This window comes from Notamacropus eugenii, chromosome 4 (genome assembly GCF_028372415.1).
Source record: "Notamacropus eugenii isolate mMacEug1 chromosome 4, mMacEug1.pri_v2, whole genome shotgun sequence".
Lineage (NCBI taxonomy): Eukaryota > Metazoa > Chordata > Mammalia > Diprotodontia > Macropodidae > Notamacropus > Notamacropus eugenii.
This window is the reverse complement of record NC_092875.1, coordinates 433,618,968-433,638,925: the sequence shown is the minus strand read 5'-3', so window position 1 is coordinate 433,638,925 and position 19,958 is coordinate 433,618,968. Positions and strand designations below refer to the sequence as shown.

The window sequence follows — 19,958 nt, the reverse complement described above, 5'->3', positions numbered from 1 at the left end:
TAATCCTCCTATGAAAGGGTTCCTCACATGGTCCAACCTGACTAATATGAAAAGACCCATTACCTGTTGAATGACCATTTGATGATTCTTCCTTGGATGATGGCCACCTTTGAAATACCAATAATATATCAGTGACCCTTAAGAGATTGCAAAAGCCTTCTCAATTAAAACAAAAACAAAAACCAAACAGCCTAGAGTGTGAATATAGCCAGATCTTTCTGTCTACTGTCTGAAGCTCTATTCACTGTGCCTCTATGTACAGTGCCCTTTACACAATACCTGGTTATCACAGACAAAAGGCATATAATGGAATTTGCTGATTTTGAAACCTAGGGCTGGAGGGAGTTAGAATATTGCCAACTAGCTATACAGTGCTAGGAGAACTGTAGGGAACACAATTGGCCACGGTCAGTCCTGCTGGGCACCTGAGCTCTTAGGGGATGGGGGAAGCAATGGCAACTGGTTTTGATATCTAGCAGGTAAAGCCTTGAGCTTTGTGACTATCTAGGTCTCAATTGAGTGCTTTGGAAACCTGCCCAGGAACAACTTGGCAACTGATTCAGTAATTAAAATGCATAGTAAAGGAGATAGTTGCAATGCTATCTTAGCTTAGGAGAAGAGGAAGATAACTATGTTTTGTAGATCACTAAGTAGGAAAAACATCATTTAGGAAATTCAGAGCATCTTGGTTTTAGAACAGAGAAAGGACCTTACAAGTCATTAAGTCTAAACCCCTCATTTTGCAGATGAGGAGACTGAGGAGAGAGAGGTGAAATGACTTGCCCAGGAACTTACACTTAGTAAATGTTTGAGAATTTGAACCCAAGTGTTCCTGACTTTGGGAGCAGTACTTTATCCAATGTTTTCTGTCCAAGTTCACATGGAGCTCATAGGTACTGGAACTGGAATTTGGATCTTCTGCCTCCAAATCCAATTTCGTTTTCTATTGTATCATGCCACCTCCTATAGGGGGGCCACTATACTTTTGGTAGAAATATTTTTTTGTTGTCCAATTTAAAAATATTTTTGATATATTAAGCATAACTTAACAGAATGACTTTTCTATACCCCATATAAGTAAGAACTGATTTCTGCTTTGGTCATTTTATTAAGATACTTAAGGTTTATGATTTACTTGTCTGTTTATTGGAAGCATATCTTATTGTCACAGTACACAACTTCTTTATAGTCTGAATTGGTGTTTAATTCAAATATATGAAATACAATTTGAAAACTTGTCTCAGGAAAAAAAAATCTAAGAAACAAAAGTAACATATTCCTTTCCATTTTATTTTGTACCTTAGGCAAGGCATTGACATTCCTTCTCTTACAACCACCTAGTCCTAAACTCCCTCCACACAGCACAATCCGAAGAACTGCTATTGATCTAATTGGACGAGGTTTTACAGTATGGGAGCCTTATATGGATGTGTCTGCTGTCCTGATGGGCCTGCTTGAACTCTGTGCCGATGCTGAGAAGCAACTTGCTAAGTATGTGCCCGGTTTCAGTTATTTTTATTCATTTGTTTATTGTATTAAAAAATGTTTTTGTCCTTGATTTGTAGTGTCATCCATGTAGGAAACTCCTTGTGGAAACTCCCTTCACCAGTACAGGGAGATTGTCTTCCACTTATTGAGAGAATTGCCTAGAACACTGAAATTCTATGACTTGTTTATTCATAGACACATAGTTTTTGACTGAGGCTGCACGTGAACCTAGGTCTTCCTGACTACAAGGCAACTACAGGGTCAGCCCTTTACCCTACTATACACCATGCTAATTCTAAAGAACTTTTATAAACTGACTATGTTGAGAGAAAATCCCCACAAACAAAATTCCAATTTTGGAAGAAGAAAGGCTATGAGGGTTCTGGAATTGATATCTGGAAGCCAAATTGGAAGTAATATGATAAGACCTATACTTAAGGAAGATCATTTTAGCAGCCAGTTAGGAGATTGTTGCAGTAATCCAGGCAAAAGATGTTATCTTGAACTAGACTGGTGGTCCTGTGAGATGTCATAGATATTCTAGTAGAAAAATAACTTACCAATTCATTTGATGTGAAGGGAGGAGTCGAGAAGAGAGGGAATGGTGAAGGCTGATTTTGAAGATGTGAATCTTGATGCCTAGTTCGATAGATATTTCCAATAAAACTATGGAAATTTGGACAAAAGATGGATTTATGGGGAAAGACATTGAGTTCCAGGTCAGGTTAAAGTTGATGCTTGTGAACATTTGGGTGATGTCCTATAGCAGGCAATTTCATAAGGCAGGATTAAAATTCAGAAGATAGATTAGAGTTAACTGGATATTTAGATTTGGAAATCATCTCCATATAGATGATAACTGAACCTAAGGGAAAATAATGAGATCACCAAAAGAAAGAGTATAAAGAAAAGGTGAACTCCAGAAAAGAACCTTGTGGGATAAATCACAGTTAGGAGGCAGGAGATTTGATAATCCAGCAATACATTCTTGAAATCATATGATTTTATAATTAGGTGGAACCCTAAATTTCATCTAGTTCCACATCTTCATCTTATACATGTAGTAATTGAGCCTTCTGAAGGTCAGGTATTTTACCTAAATTTAAAGGTCATCTGTAGATAAGAATTCAGTTAGCAGGTGCCTCCAAAAAGAAAAAGAACAGGTATATACATTGCAGATTTAAATAGGCAAATATACTAGAACTGAGATGCATAAAAACAGTGATCAAAACACTGCAATTAAAGTGGTATTGTGCATCTGCATCTTGATTGAATTACTGTCTCTGGCAAACATGGATGTGTATTTGTGGTTTTAGAATATTCTTGAGCCTCAGTTTCCTCATTTGTAAAATGAACATGTTGTACTACATGATCTAAGGTCCTTTTCAGTCCCAAATCCAGGCTCCTCTGAATCTTTCTTTTGAGGGAAACTACACAATGAAATCCTTCCTATAACTGATTTTAGTTTTCAGTACTGTGCTTCCCTTGGAGGCATTACTAGTGGTGGTGAGGTGGGGCTTCAGGTGGAAGTCCAGACTCCCCTTCAGGCAAAAAGAATCATGAATTGTATGAGAAAAATTTGCTTTAATAGCCTAGAGGATAGAGCTGTGATGACTTAGTGTGAGCTTTTTAGAATGGGGACTATGCACTGGTAAAAATTAAATGCAGATTTATTTGCTTTTTTGTTGTTATTTTTTCATTGTGTTTTATTCCCTCTACCTTTGCCCTTACTTCAGTCTACAGCCACAGGGTATAGAGCTATATTCATTAGAATTTAATAACAGAGAGCAAAGTGGGGATCTGTGGGATTAGCAAGAGAATCATAAAGGGACTGAGATCAGATCAGAACAAGCCTCTAGTTCAGCTGTACTTATCTGGGCATTAAATAAAAATAGAAAATCATCCTCAAGTGAAATTCACATTCTCTTTAGGAAATTTAATCTCTTTGATACCTAAGCAGAACAATGTTGACCTATTAACATTGATGAAAGCATTTATACCAGAAACCTTGATTGCTCTACAGTTTTCTATTCACTATTTAGCATTGGTATATTGCTAAAAGATTTGTATATTGGCTGGATGTGGAGGACCTAAATTTGTCCAATTTGGATTTTCCTTTCACTACCTTTCTAAACATCTCTCCCTCCTTATTTCCCTAGTTTGTTCATTTCTGCTACTGATTGAGCTTAAAAATTGATACCTTTTTCGAGCAAATTAAAGTATCAGTTTTATTTCTGTAGTCATTTGATTTTTTTTATATTAAATGTTATACTGCCTGGTTATTGTGTCATAACTGCTAAGTGATATAATCTTGACAAAAATGTATTTTCTTTTGGATAAACCTACAATGACAAATTAGTATTCTAAGTGTAATAAGCATACGTAGCATTTAGCCTTACCTGTTTTAGCAAGTAGAGTTTCATTTCTAAGCTATTTTATTGGCTTTTAAAAATCAGCTACTGCTAAATATGCAATGTAAATGTACCTGTGGTCATCACTGTTTCAAAATGTGATTCACTGTTTTTTATGTACAAAAGATAAATTTTATAAGGATATGTACTTTAGCATAAATCCCCATTTCCTTCTAGAAGGCATTGTTGCACTTCTGAGTCTTTGGAAGTAGAATGCAACATTAATCCTGTAGCATAGAAGAATATGTAGAACTGTGTTTGAATACCAAGTATAGCATTTCAGTTTTTTTATTCAGGTTGCGTAGTGTTGATTTTCAAATTATAGACCTAAGAAAAACTTATAACTATCTAATATGTGGGTAGAAAGTACAATTAACTCTTGATTTTCTGGGGTAAAGGAGAAATAGTAGTATAAATAATCTCATTTTAGCTTATAGTTAACATATTTGCTAATCATACTGCATACAAACAGCACTGTTTATGAGTAAGAGAAATGATTGGTTTATGTTTTGCCTTCTAGTTTAATTCTCTGGTAATAATCCTAATTTCTTTTGGAGGAGGGAAGGCAAGGCAATTAGGGTTAAGTGACTTGCCCAAGGTTACATAGCTAGAAAGGGTCAGGTGTCTGAGGCTGGATTTGAACTCAGATCCTCCTGACTCCAGGGCTGGTTCTGTATTCACCAAGCTGCCCCAATAATCCTAATATTAGGGGGCTTCCAAATTATATTGTTATTTTCTTGAGGGATGGGATCTTCTAATAGTTTATAATGCCTGCTATATCTAATTAAAGGGGCCATCCCCTGATGACTTGTTAAATAGGCCTTAATAATTAAGCACATAATTAAATCTTATTATTGTGGATGAAATATAATTTGAGGGCCATTCCCACTAGATGAGAAATTCGCTCATATGTACACCTACTTATTTATTAAGTGTCTACTAGGTGTTCTATATAGACTAGTCGTGCTAATGGGATGCTAAGGAGTGTGAGAGTTAAGTGCTTAATATATGCAGAACAACTCCAGTGTTAGGCACTGGGGTAGATACATGAAAAAGTGCAGGGAGTTGCAAAATAAAGTACCTTATGAAGCTTGAGGGCTAAGACTAGGGCCAGCTCTGGGCAGAGGAGGAAGAGTGGGAGGGAGTATTGTGGAAGGATTTCTTTAGTTAACACATGAAATAGACTTTAAAGGATTAGTAGAAATTCAGTAGGAAGAGATAATATATTCATTCCAGCCATCAGAAACAGTGTGAGAAAAGACAAGGGGATAGGAGAGAGCATAGTATATATTTGGAAGAACAGAGCAGTCTGTTTTGGCTGTAGTGTCAAGTGCATGAAGACAGCAGTGTGACTTTAGGCTGAAAAGTTGACTTATGGCAGACTGTGGTAGACCTTTGAATAGTAAGTAAAAGATTTTGAACTTTGCTGTGTTGACAGTGTGGAACTATTGAAGATTTCTGAACCTAGAACTATATTGACCAGATAAATGTTGGAGATAGATTATTCCATTATTATGTGAGATGGATTTGAGGAGGCCTGTTAGAAGACTATGATAGTTGTTCAGACCTATGGTAATAAGGGCCTGCATTGAGTAAGGTATTGGCTTTGGGAATAGAGAGGTGACAAACATAAATGTTTTGTAGGTGAAATTCATACCTGAAATTTATATCATAACCCTTGAGGAAAAGGTCAAAGAAAATCCCAAGATTATGAACAAGATGGAGCCTTAGATAGAAAGTGAAGTCAAAAGAAAAGCCATATTTAATGTGAATGATAAGCTTGCTTTTGGATGAATATGTTGCCTTTCAAGAGCTGGTGGTATATCCAGGTAAAGATATATGGGCAGTTGAATAATTGGAGCTCAGAAGAGTGTTCTAGCTTACAGAGATAGATTTGGAAATCTCTTGAATAAAGGTAGTAGTTGAAGCTATGGGAGTGAATGAAATTAAGGGAAAGTGATTAGAGAGAAAGGACCAAAGCTAGACACTTGGGGAACCTTCAGTGTATGAGGTTAGCCTGAAAAAGAGGAACTGACAAAGGAGACAGAAGGAATTATTAGAGATGAGTGAATCAAAAGTGTGATACTTCTGAAGCTAAGGAAAGAGAATTCTTGTTTGGAAGAAGGGTGGGTTGATAATGTCAAAAGGTACAATGTGATTCATGGGTGAAAAGAACTGAAAAAGGGTCTTTGGATTTAACGGTTGAGGGATAATTTAATGACATTTGAGAAACCAATTCAGCAGTCATGAGGGTCAAAAACTGAGTACAAGGGGTTTGAAGGAGAGTGTGAGTCAGTCAGCAAATGTTTATTAGGTACTTATTATGTGCCAGAAACTATGCTGGGCTCTGGAGATACAAAGAAATGCACACAAAAAAGGTCTCTGCCCTCAAGGAGAATATTCAGATAGAGGAGATAACATATAAATTACTAGAAACACACAAATAGACATGGAATACATGAATCAAATCTGAAAGGGAAAAGTATTAGTAACTGGGAGAACTGGAAAAGTCCCACAGAAGCGGGAGTGAATTGGAGCTGAGTCTTGAAGGGAACTCTGGAAACTTAAAAATTAGGGGTGAGAAGGGAAAGTATTCCAGTTACGGGGAACCACCATTGCAAAAGGCTCAAAAATTGTCATTTTCAAGAAAGCAGTAAGTAGACCAGTAAAGTAAATGGAGGGAAACAAGAATGTTGGGAAAGCAGGAGGGTTACAGGTTTTGAAGGAATTTAAATGCCAAGTAGAGGAGTTGATATTTAACGCTGGGGGTAATAGGTAGCCACCAGAGTTTATTGAGTAGGGGAATTGATATGTTCACACCTTCACTTCAGGAAAATTACCTTGACATCTAAATGGAGACTGAATTCCACTGGAGAGAAACTTGCAGAAAGAGTATCCTTTAGAAAGCTCTTGCCACAACCCTGGCCAGAGGTGATAAGGGCCTGAATTAAAGTGATGACTGTGTAAATGTATATGTATGGGTGCATATGTAAATATATATATTTGCACATATATATGTTCACATATACTATATATTCATATACTGTATATATGTATATGTACACATCTACGTTATATATGATGTGAAGGTAGATTTGGCAACAAATTATAGTGAAGAAATGGTATTATCTGGTATAGATAACTTTTAAAAATATATATATATTTTTGGATATATTGTTTCTACATGGCCTAAATTGTCCCCAGCGTCCTTACCCCTACTTCATTGCAGAGAGCATATAATCAAGATATGAGACAGAACAAAAAAAATCAGAAAAAATGATTAATGTATCAAAAGTACGGCAGTATATGCAATGTTCCATACCTGCATACCACTCATCTCTGCAAGAGTAGAGAGGTATCTTTTCGTATCTCTTTTTTGGGACCAAACCTATTCTTTGTAACATTGTGATTTTTTTTTTATTGTTTTGTGGTGACTGTACTTCAATTTGTATCACTTCCTATAAATCTTTCCATGCTTCTTGGAATTCATAATATTCATTGTTTCATTCAGCATAAAGATAAATTTTTTTTAAAAAAAAATTTTTAGTAGTAAAGAGAGGAAGTAGAAAGATGGGAGTTGCATCTTTATGTGTGGGAAATGCTTAATAAAGATCTGTTGATTTGAATGGGTTATAAATGTCCAAGGAGAATTTTAGATGTTGGAGACTTGAGCATTTTTGAAGGCAAGATGAGAAGGAAAGACTGAAAATTCATTATGGGGTAGGAGAAAGATCAGTGCACAACATGACAGTCATTAGTCCTGAAGTCCAGTCATATCTCTCCCTTTTACTGGTATGTGATCATTGGACAAGTCCTTTCATCCCTGTAAGCTATCTCTCTATTTTTACAGTGAGAATAATAAAGTTTACTTATCTAAGGAAGTTTTGAGAGAAATGCTATCTAAACCTTAAATGAGTTTGTATGAGAAAAGGAACGACCTCAAGATTCTGGAGAAAGTGGGAGGAAATGGGACGGGATCAAGCATTCAGGAAGAAAGATTAGCCTTCATTAGTAGAAAGGTTACCACTTCTGAAAAGAGGGTAGATAGAGAGTGAAGATACTGTAATTTCAGAATAGAGCAGGGCAGCCAATGTAGTTCACAAGGAGTGGAAATAAAATGAAAGATTTCTCTAAAAGAAGAAACTGTTTCAAGCAGTAACTCTTTGGATTAGGCATCCATAAGGCTAAAGGGTGTGCCAAACAGAGTAGGGATTACTCAAATGAATTTATATAACATGAAGTTGTAGTAGATGGAATCAGTTCATTTTTGTGGTTTTCTCTTGAAATATTTGGCAGCAAGAGTAGCAGAAAAATTGGCTCCCTCCCATGTTGAAGACTCACTGGAATAACAGATTACAGAGTTCAAGAGACTCTAGTCTGTTAGTTTATGATACATTAACATGGCAGGCCATGGGGTCAAGGTTGGTTATGGAGGCAAGTTACATAGAGGATAGAGATGGCTTGAAGAACCTAGTCTTGATAAGGACAAAGAGGAGGGTTAGTGTATGAGAGAGTCAAAGAACTGAAAAGCTAGGGAATTGTAGTTGGAGAATAGAATTTCAGAATATTAGATATTAGAAGCCGCACAATGCCGAGAGATGATGAGGTCTAAAATGAGATCACTCTGTTATGCACCTGGAGTGAGGTAGAGAAAAAGTTCTTTGGATTTGAAGTATTATTTGGTCAGGTTGTTAGAGGGGCTGTCAACATGACCTTTATAGTCCAGGAGTAGTTGTAGAAAAGACTTGGGAGCAGGGTACTAAAATCCTTGATAAAGTTAGGAGGCTGACCTGGAGGTCAGTAGGTATCAGTAACAAGGTAGGGGAGAGGATAGTAAGTAAAAGTAGATCACATGGATGTTGACAAAGGAAACTTCTCTGAATCTTGATGATATAGAAGTGTCTGGAGGTGGCAGTGGAGGTAATTAAGATTCCCAGCCTTTTGCCTAGTCCTGTGAATTAGGAATATGGGGAAAACAGTGGTCTTTAGAAGACTGAATTGCAAAAAATATATGATATGAAGATGGAGTTTTTAACATTTTTATCAGTGTCTTTATGTATTTTATATCAAAATCATTTTACTCTGCAATCTTTTCCCTGCTCCATCCCACTGGCAACCCTTCTTTTAACAAAGAAAAAGTCAAGCAGAACTGCCCAACATAGCAAATTTATGCCTTAATCTGCTATACATGGATTTGTTGTTATCTAACATCAGGATTCAATTTTTTTCTGATTTCATTTGCCTTATTGTTGTCATTATGTTTATTGTTCTTCCAGTCCTGCTTACTTCAGTATACATCAGTTCATGCATATCTTACTGTGTGCCATCAAATTCCTCATTTTTGTAGTTTCTTACATTGCAGTATATTTCACTGTGTTCACATCTGACAGTTTTCCCAGTCATTCCCCTATCAGTTGGCATCATCTTCATTTCCTTTTTTCCCCTATAATAAAAATTGCTTTCATGAATATTTTGGTAAACACAAGGCCTTTCTCTGACTTTTTTGGCATCGATATCCAGTAGCAGGATTGCTAGGCGGCAGGTTATGAACAATTTTTTATTCATTATTCTCATGCAATCCCAAATTGTTTTCCAAAATATTCTTTGCAAAAGCCTACCTATTATTCCCTTCTCATACTGTCATCATACCTTGATGCATATATAGACATGATTATAAAGATTTTGTCAACATGGAAAAATAGGTATATGGAACCATAGTTCTGATATTGACTGTTACTTTGAGGAGTAATAAGGTCACAGTTTTATTCTCAAGTGTTTGGTACCCAGCTCTTTTTCATATATTTTGAGAATCAATTTTTTATGTGTTCTCAAAATTGGGATACCTGTGTATGTACTTGGGCTAGTCCCACTGCTGTCTTCTTCTTATTTTTATTAGTGGCATTTTTACTTCTTACAGTGGCTCAGCTTTCTTTGAGGGTGAAGAACTTGTTACTGAAATCTTTAGAGGTCTTTTCTATTGTTTGATCATTGTCCTTCTTGCATTTTAACCTTTAAATAAATGCCTTCAGAGTGATCTGACTTGGATGGGTTACTCTACCCAAGTCACAACAGGGCATCAGAGAAGTCTGCTTTGTGGAGGAAGATGTATGTAGTTCCTCATTAGTTAGACCAATTCTCAATATTGCACTTATTTTGTTTTCATTAGTAATTATTTCATCAGATAATGTTTTTGTAATTACTTTAACAAGATTTGTGTAATCTATGGATTTGTCATATAAAATGACATTTATTAGAAATAAACACTATGGAGTCCTTCATGCCCAAAGAGAAGCAAAATGACATCACCATGTAAGAATCAAAGTACAGTGACTGATCAAACCAGTAACAGTTCAGAAGACTCTACCTTAGGTTGGATACAAATGGTCCATATGAACATTCAAAGTGGCGATGTCTCTAAATTTGCACATCTCACACTTCTTTTAAACTACTACAGTTCTGCTTTGTTTATAGAGCACAGCACCTTCTTTGATGTGAGCATGCCGTACAGGGTGGTCCTGGGTCAGTTTCTCCCAGGTCTCACAATTGATTCCAGAGTTCTTTAGAGGGACCTTGAGAGTATCCTTGTATCATTTCTTCTGACCCACTGCTAAGTTAAGGTACCAGAAACTGAGGTTCTTTCTCGGGTTGCACTGCCAAGCATGTAAAGTGTACTGCAGAGAGCACAACGCTGATCCTCGGCACCAGACACCAGTTGACTGAAGTTGGCCAGTTGTCCATGAAGAGAAGTGACATTGATTACTCAAGAATGGTCCAGAAATAGAAAAATATCATCAAATTGAAATAAAACAAGCTTCCTGCTTCCTGCCGAGGAACAACTGTAGAGACAGATGTTGGCTCTAGTTCATTCGAGAGATGTCTTTACTCTCCTAAGTGCCAGCTGTCAAATGTTGACTTTTAATCGGTCACTTACCTCATAGTTTCTGTAACTACTTAGTGGCATTAGTGACACTTTAGTGGACCTTTGACTGTTCTAGAAATAAAAATGCTGTTGGACCACCAATCTCTTTACCGTGATGAATATTGATAAGAATACTAAGAAATCTGGTTTTCAATTCATTCATTGGATGTTGTCTAAGTCATCAGACTTTACAGAGTTGGCAGTCTTTACAGTATTAGTCTACTTTCTTAAGAAAGTTTGCTTAAAAAAATTATCTAGCCGCCCTAGAGTACTGTAGCTATAAATAAGATGAAGCCAATAAGTAAATTTTGAGTTCTAGTAAGAAGCAAGTTTCTTGAGACAAGTTTCTTGTCTTTGTATCTTCAACATTTATCACAGTGTGAGGCACATATGAAACACTTAATAAATGTTTGTAGAATTGAAATGAAATGAAGTTCTCTGTGCCTTTCTAGTAAAAGCAAATGATTGGATATTATGTGTATATTATTTTAACAAATATTTAATCATAAATTGTTTTGATGAGGCATTTATTTAAAGAAAAAAGTATGTGTGTATTCGTCCTTCATTGCCAAAGAAGACCATGCCATCAGAGAAATAATGACATGACTTGCACTTGACTTTGTTTTGAGTGAGGGAGGGTTGTGCAGGTCACCAGCCTCACTTTTCCTCCAGAGCCATCTGAATCCAGTGACCAGATATTGATCAGGATGACTGGAGATGACCCAGGATGAGGCAATTGGGGTTAAGTGACTTACTCAAGATCATACAGCTAGTGAGTGTCAAGTATCTGAGGTGAGATTTCAACTCAGGTCCTCCTGACTCCTGCACTCTTGCACTGTAAAGAAAAAAGTACATATTGGATCATACATAATTGTGGCAGGTTTTTATGAGAGTGAATTTTAAAGTTGGCTTAATCCTTATTGCAGACCAAAAAATGATTCTGTTTTAATAGTTTTATTGATTATAGCCTCCATTGTCCTGTTTGAATCTCTCTCATGTCTGGAAAAATCAGCAAACAACCCCAAATTTTTGAAAGTCACCAGAAAATCATAAAGGACTATAAAGTCCCTGAATTTGTGATATGTCTTTAAAAACATCTAAAGGAGGCAAAACAGTAAGAGGTCCTGATATATGAGATGGGCTCTATGAATGGAAAAGGAAGAACTAATTTAAGATATCTTGAAAAATAGGGAGAATTTGGTGAATAATTGATATTTGAGGATTAAAGAAAAAGCCTTGGGAATCAAGAAAGTATATAATAGAGTCTTAGCAAAGAGATAGCTTCAAGGATGAAGTACTAGTTAGTAGTAAAAACTCCTACAGATAGAGCAAGAAGAATGAAAGATTGATAAATAGCCCTAGATTTTGTTTACCCCTGAGCGTGTAGTTTCAGAGGACTAGTGAATAAGTAGAGGTGATGGGTGTATACCACATAAGATATTTGGTGGTTATGGGGCCAAACAATGATCTAGAAGGGTTAGGAATATCCTATGCCTGCTTGAAATTAAAGGAAAGAGGAAATACTAAATATGTGGGATATAGAAGGAGTAGAAAATGAAATCAAGAAGTCAGGTTTAGACTTCTTAGTCTTTACTTGTTTTATCAGCTGTGTGTGTGTGTGTGTGTGTGTGTGTGTGTGTGTGTGTGTGTGTGTGTGTGTGAATACCTGTGTGTCAAAATGAGCAGGAGCATCTTTTTCAAATGTGATAATTACGCTGAATTATGTTAAAGATGGATTTAGAAAATTACCATAATGAGGCCTTGTAAAATCTTTGCACAGTGTTTAAACTCTTAAAAACCCAACTTAAGCTGTACCTTTTTAAGAAATGGTTGGTAATTTGCTTCTAATGAGTGGTGTAATTTATTTTCACAGTTAACTTCCAGTAGTCAAAAAGTATAGATTCGTCTTTTTATGGTAGACATTTTTTCTTTGCCATGGGATGTGAAATAGGAATGTGCAATGTCCTGTGTGCAGTCCCAAACTTGAATAAATTTGCTTTGAAATGTTACTTATAGATTATTTTTCTTGTATCTACACCTATATAATTATATTTTATAACTTCACATGCGTATTATCAAAATGGACTAAATAAATTAAAACTTCATTGAATTTTACATCTTGTCCTTAAAAGAGTATGTTATATTCTGCTTACTATATAATATTGATAAGAATAATAATACTTCTAAGATGGTTTGCCTTTTGGCAAATGAGAGATGGGATGAGTAGTGCAACTTTTTAAGAGAGAATATTTGTGATACTTGGAAAGAAGATATCCACTGCACAAGAAGTATAGGTAGAATTACAGGGATTGTATCAACAGACACCTTAAATGAAATCCTTTTGTGAAGGCATATTGAAAAACCTGTATCTGACTCTTGTATAAAATGTACAAAATACAGAGGAGTAATGGATGCCAAAAATGAATGTAAAGAATTACATAAAGAGAAACTTTGAAGACCATAAGCAACTAAGTCTTTCAAAGTTGATTATCTTTCTGATACTGCTGTTACTTTATAAAATGTTCTCCTGGTTGTGCTCATTTCATTTTGCATCAGTTCATATACATCTTTCCAGATTTTTCTGAAATCAGCACCTTTACCATTTTTTTAAAAACACAGTAGTATTCCTTCACATTTATATACTGTAATTTGTTCAGCTGTTCCCCAGCTGATGAGCATACCCTCAATTTCCAATCCTTTGCTACTACAAAATGAACTTCTATAAATATTTTTGTACATATTAGTTCTTTTCCCCTTACTCTGATTTCCCTGGGGTATAACCATAGTAGTGGTATTGCTGGGTCAAAGGGTATGTGCAGTTTAATAACTTTTGGGCTTGGTTCTGAATTGCTTTCCAGAATGGTTAGACAAGTTCATAGCGCCCCTAATAATGCTTTAGTGTGCCTGTTTTTTCCCCACATCCTCTCCAACATGTTATTTTCCTTTTTACTCTTCTGTCTGCCAACTCAGCCTTTCACATCCACACCTTAGAGGTGTCTGAGGGCTTGGATTCTCTTGGAAGGGAAAACACCAGTGGTGCTGTTGGTCTGACAGTCCCTTTTCCCTGGGCCTTCACTGTTTGAGCGAATTCTTCATTGTCTCTAGCTGCAGGGTCCATGTGAGTGATCCTCTTATCTTAGAAAATTCCTTTCCTTAGAATGGAAGACAGGAACTCTATACTATAGGACTTTATAAAATTTGGAGTTACTTGGGAAGTGACTCCCTAGCTTAGCATTGCCCAAATAATTTCCCTTCTCATTTGAAAGGCTCAGAAATTCCAAGTCCTCCATATAGGAGGCAGAGGTTCAAAAATGAAATTGATCTGTGAATCACTGAATTCCCTTTCGACCATATGAGTGAGCACAGCAGGTCTCCTGTGTTTCTTTACAATATTTCACCACTATCCCTCCTACTTTTATCTCTTACCCAGAAAAATATTCTTTCAAATTGCTAGTCTCTGAATTGTGCTTGGAGAGGGAAAGAAAAGAAAAGGAAGGCCAAAGTTAGACAGCGGACTTCATGAGTAGGTATATCCCATGTGCTTTTGCCTCAAGGTAGCCATCAGAAGTTTCTCGAGGTGGTAATGAAGAAATCCTCCTTTTCCATTTCTTGATCCTTTTAGAAATAAGGTAGAAGGGAAATAATAAAGCATTTAGTGCTAGTTTGAATGACTTTTGAGGATAATTATTGGTTGGTGCAGCATCCACCTGATTTTTTCCAGTGTTAAAATATATAATTTCTTAGATAACCAGAAATGGAATATAGTAACAATAGCTTATGTTAGAGTTACAGTGCACTTTTACAATATTTCATTATAGACCTCATTTAGAGTTCAGAAAACTAAGAACTAGTGAAATGTGCAGTTGGTAAGTAGTCAGCCCAGCAGGGCCTCCAGGCCTGCCTTTTTGACTCTGCTGGTGCCCTTTGTACTTTGTTCAATGAATAGGCTTCTTTAAGTTAGTCAAGGGATGGCCCCTTTAATCAAAGTAAGATTGTGATAAGACCTAAGCCTGAAAAGGCCAGGGACTCACATTATATTCTGTGCCATCTCCAGTCATCCTGATGAATATCATGCCACTGCACCCAGATGGCTCAGGAGAAGAAGGTAAGGTTTGACCTTGCCCAGCCCTCCCTCACTCAAATCAAAGTCAGCTACAAGTCATGTCATCATCTTGATGTCATGGTCCTCTTCAAGAAAGAAGGACAAACACAACAACAAAACAAACCCTTTGTACTGAGTCACTACAGTAAAAACTTCAAAAGATATAAATTCTGGTGATTTCAAATTCAAGATTGCCAATGTGTTTTCTCAACTACCTTATTTATTATAGGATAGAGGAGACTGAGTGGACCTGTGGTTTAATAATGTTGGTATGGTATGTTGCCTGAGTCGCTGATAAGTGACTTGCCCTAAGCCACATAACCAGTATGTGTCTGAAGTTAGACTTGAACCCAGGTCTAGATTCCAAGACTAGCTCTCTGTCCTCTGATCAATGCTGCCTCTCATTTTCTATTAGAAGAAACAAATAAAAAAAATTTGTCTTCCTCATGTTTTGGCTGCATTCGTTATCTAAGAAAATCATAAAAACTTTAGAGAATGAAGGGATTTTAGAGTCCAAGCCCCTCATTACAGGTGAAGAAAACGAAGCCATAATGAAGTGATGTGCCTAATACCATATAACTAGTTAGTGGCAGGTTCAGGACTAAAAAGTCAGATCTGATTTTTTCAGTCAGGGCTTCTTCCATTCTAATGTGAGAGGGGTGCCTTACATCCCCCCAAGGACAATTAATGTAGCTAACATTAGTTAGTTTGTGCCCTGATAGTTTATCCGGTGAGAACACCTTGTTAATTAAGTTGTAGAATCAATCAAAAGTGTGAACACCTCCTTAATAATTTTTGGAGAAGTGAAGTGCTCCACAGTACTAAATAAATTTTCTTATATAAGAAATATATTGAGATTGGCTGAAAGAATTAGACATCCCTTTGGGCCTTTGTATAGACAGCAGTCTCTTGCATCTATACAAAAGGCCAGCAAGAAGAAAGGGTGATGCTGAAGGGAATATTGCACTCTCTCTCCCCTCTCAAACATATGACAGCTTTGTGAACTTTGAAAGGTCAGAAGATCTGGAGCTCCCATCAGCCTCAGGATTCAGTAGACTCCAGAGTTGCTATCAGTGTCCACAACACAGTAGTGACTGATGTCTGTAGGCGTCTGGAGCTAAGAGATACACCAAGGATAAAGTAGAAACACTGAGGACAGGTGGCCTCTTGACTCCAAAAATTGACCTCTTTGGGGTAAAGGAAAGTATAGCTATGGAATCTACAATAATGCTGATCCTTGGAGGCCAGCAGAGAGCTACATCTAAGAAGAAATTCACAAGAACTCCTTGAAGGGAGAAAAGGGCTTCCCATTACCCAAAGCATGCTTTTAGTTGGTTTCTGTTTTCTAGGTTTGCTCCCAGAAATCTTATATGAGGGAGAATGTGTCTTTGGTTTGTTGGGATGTTCCTATACCTACAGTGGGCCTAGAATCAATTTGGTAGTCAGTATAATACCTCTTCTCTCCCAAACTTTTCTTTGGAGCCTCCCAAACACTGAGCTAATTCTGACAATGCGTGCATCCACCTCATTGTCAATATGTACATGCCTGGAAAGTACACTACCAAGGTAAGTGAATTTATCCACAGCATTCAAAACTTCTCCATTTGTTGTAACCTGTGGTTCCACATATGGATGGTGTGGTGGTTGCTGATGGAGCACCTGTGTTAGATGTTTTTAAAAACAGGAATTTTATCTTAGCTTCTTAATGTAATACAAGCCTCTAATATTTCAGCACTCTGCAGGAATTGTGAAACTTTCTAGCCTATGACTAATTGCCACATGGTTAGGAACTATAAGACAGTGTTCACTGCTCAAATGCAAACATTCTTAGCCTGTGTACCTAAAACTTATGACTCCTGAGTAAGGCCTGGTTGATCTGTTTTATGATGGGAAACTACCATGTATAAACCAAGGACAGTGCCCTGCCTATCCTTACCAAATTAAACCACTCCTAAAATAGCTTAGGCCAAGATATTTTCCAACCCCCAAATGTGTAATTTCGAGCAACAAAAATCAGAGTAGTACTTTTACACATAGCATTTCTTGGATTTTCTTGACATATCTAAGGATTTATGGATATAAGCCTGTCAGATTCTAAAAATTGGTACTACTAGATGTTATTCACATAATATGTGCCTAGTAGCCCTCCAAATGTCTTTACTTTTATCATAATCTCCAGAAAGGTGCCCAAATTAGGTCATAATTTGATAGGCTTCTTCAATTATCTTGTCATTGTAGCATTTTTGTAGCATAAAAAAATCTTATTTTTTCTGTAATTTCTAAACTAAATTAAAATTGTGATTTATTCTGTTTCTACTGAGGAAAATTGTTAAACCGTTATGTTTATTATTATTATTATTATTATTATAGTATTCAGTCTGATTATTTGTTTAAAGTAAACTTACTTGTAACTTTTATCCCGATAAACACAAAGATACATTTATGTTGTATTTACATGTTAGTGTTTGCAAACACTATGGTTTTTCAATAGGTAATTTTAATCTTGCTATTACATCCTTTTCTGTCATGAAGATTAGTATGAATCTCTGTACATAGCACTGAATAAATGAATGTATCAGCATGTAGCCTTGAGGAGCCCAGTGTAATTTTCGTCATGATAAATTGCATAATAAGCAAGAAAGTGTTTGCTTATTAATCCATAACAAGATTTAGATTGAAAATGGCCTGTTACATCCATGACAGCTATAGCACTGCATGCAGGAAAGATCCAGACAGAAAGAGATGAAGCATCAACGTTATATAAGGATTTAAATGCATACCTTACCTTTCTGTTGCCCTGCTGGACTGTCCCTTTTTTACCATGTATACAATAACAGTGCACAGCTGCCTTGCTTCTGTCTGTGATGTTAAGCATGTTTTACAAAAGAGCTTTTATGCCAGGCTGTGCTTTTTAAAATTTCAGTTCACGTTTACTGAGAAACACACAAGCTGTATTTCTTTCTTTAGCCTCATTCTTCTTTGTTCCAAGGGAAAAAAAGTTTTAACTCAGATTTGCTACCTTAGTCTAAAGCATCTTATAGCCAAGTGCCTTCAGCTTGGACCCTTCTTGCCCCAGGCTTCTCCTGTTAGGCCACCATGTCATTTTACACAAACTTTGTTGAACCTCCTGCCCGTGAAGATTAACAGAGTATTTTACTTGGAATTAATTAAGCGTTGATTTTTAAGGAAAGTGATTATGAGACATCTTACCTTTGCATCAGAAATATTGTTCAGGTTATTTTTTTTTTTTAACATTTCATCATTTCAATTAAGCATTTACTGGGAATTTAATGATGCTAGTGATTTTCTTTAAAATATTTATGTAGTCTTCATTTCATTTGAATCTACTTGATTGTGGAGATCTAGTTATATCTTATTAATGTTACAGAATGATGAAGATATAACCACAAACAAATAAAAACAAGGTAATTTCCAGTGTTAAGGTCTTCCATACTGAATTATTTATGTGACTTTGCAAATCCTTTCAGATCTAATCTTGCTTAATCCCTTGTTTTACCTTTGAAGACTTGATCTTAATAATTAGGAATTCCTTCTTGCACATAATGAAAAAATTGTTAGCTAATTTAATTTTCTTTTTGGTAAATAATTTTTAATGAAAATATTCAGCTCTTTAACTTTGTAACAAAGAACAGTCAGATGACTCTAGAAACAACATCCTAGATTTTATTGAATATAATTTTTTTATCTTTGTTTTCTTTTCATTGGACCTTTTTTCCTATACATAAGAGGATAAATTTCTTAGAGAACCTTTGGGCCATGAGAAACTAATGATTGAATGAAAGAGAAAGTAACTTTTAGATTTCAAGTGAAATTTAAAGTTATTAATTATGTAATTATTTTATAATTCAAATAAAAATGGAAATGTCTATCATACTTCTTAATATTAGAGGCAATATTATTGTTACTGCTAAAGGATTAATCAACATTTTCATTTAAAAATAGCAAAATGTTGACATTTTCATTGAATCAGTATTTGACAAAGTATTAATATTTCACTTTCATGAGATGAAGTCTAAGGTATTTGTCCCTTGTGCTTCATAAAATGAACTAACAATAGACCCTTGACAGGAATCCATCAAAGGAACTTCACTTCTTTAAATACTTCTGGAATTTCAAGCAAATTCAGAGACCCATGATGAGTCTTACTTTCTATGAATTTTTTTATTCCAAAGCCTTTCTCCCTACTTCTTCCTCTGTCTTCATTTGTTTCCCCAAGATAATATCTGTTTAACTAATGATGATGATAGTGGTGGTGGTGGTGTTCTACCTTTCTATCCCAACAGTCTCTTGAATTAATTCAAAGGTCCATTAATATAGGTGCAGAACATTATGTTTAGAATTCTCTGTATTAATCAGGACAGCCAGTCCCCTTCCATATATGTAGCAGCACAAAAAAAATTTCCCAGGCTTGAGTAGAAGCTAGGTTACAATAAAATCACAGGATTATAGATGACAATTGGAGGAAACTATCAAGATCATCTAGTACAAACCCTTCTTTTTGCAAATGAGAAAGCTGAGACTTAGAAAGTTAAATGATTTACCCAAGGTCTCACATGTAGTTAATGACAAAGCCAGGATTTGAAATTAGGTTATGGAGCTTCCTGAACTATACATGATTCCCATATGCTCAGAAAATAGTAAGTCCTCTGACTCTAAAAACAGTGATTTATCCACTACTTTCTGTCATCTCTTAAATTCTCTCAAATTGTATTTCATATTCTGCTTTCTTCATTAAATCTTGGCTCCTGCTGTGCCACATTACTGTTTATGAATGCAGTTCTCTTTCTATATTGCACCAGCAGAATTGCTTTCTACATTGAAAAGATTAGATGTGGGGCTTTAAATAGAAGACAGTGTTTTCGTTGGTGACTTTTAAGAGTTATTCTTTACCAATGCCATACAGCACTTCCAAAATGGCCAGTTATAGGCAACTCAGTTGAAGTCTCTCAACACTCCCCTCCCAACAATTTCAAAATAACATCTTAAATAAAATTTGGAGTGGCAGAGCCAACAAAAA

General features: G+C 36.0%; 1 protein-coding gene across 4 annotated transcripts in view; it reads left to right on the top strand.

The window, feature by feature from the left end:
- WDR7 (WD repeat domain 7) overlaps nucleotides 1-19,958 on the top strand; it is a 462,625-nt gene that overhangs the window by 309,847 nt on the left and 132,820 nt on the right. For all 4 annotated transcript variants that reach the window (XM_072605972.1, XM_072605969.1, XM_072605971.1 and 1 more), the window contains one exon: nucleotides 1,305-1,491. In XM_072605972.1, coding sequence (XP_072462073.1) covers nucleotides 1,305-1,491 — 187 coding nt within the window. The remainder of the gene's footprint in view (nucleotides 1-1,304; nucleotides 1,492-19,958) is intronic.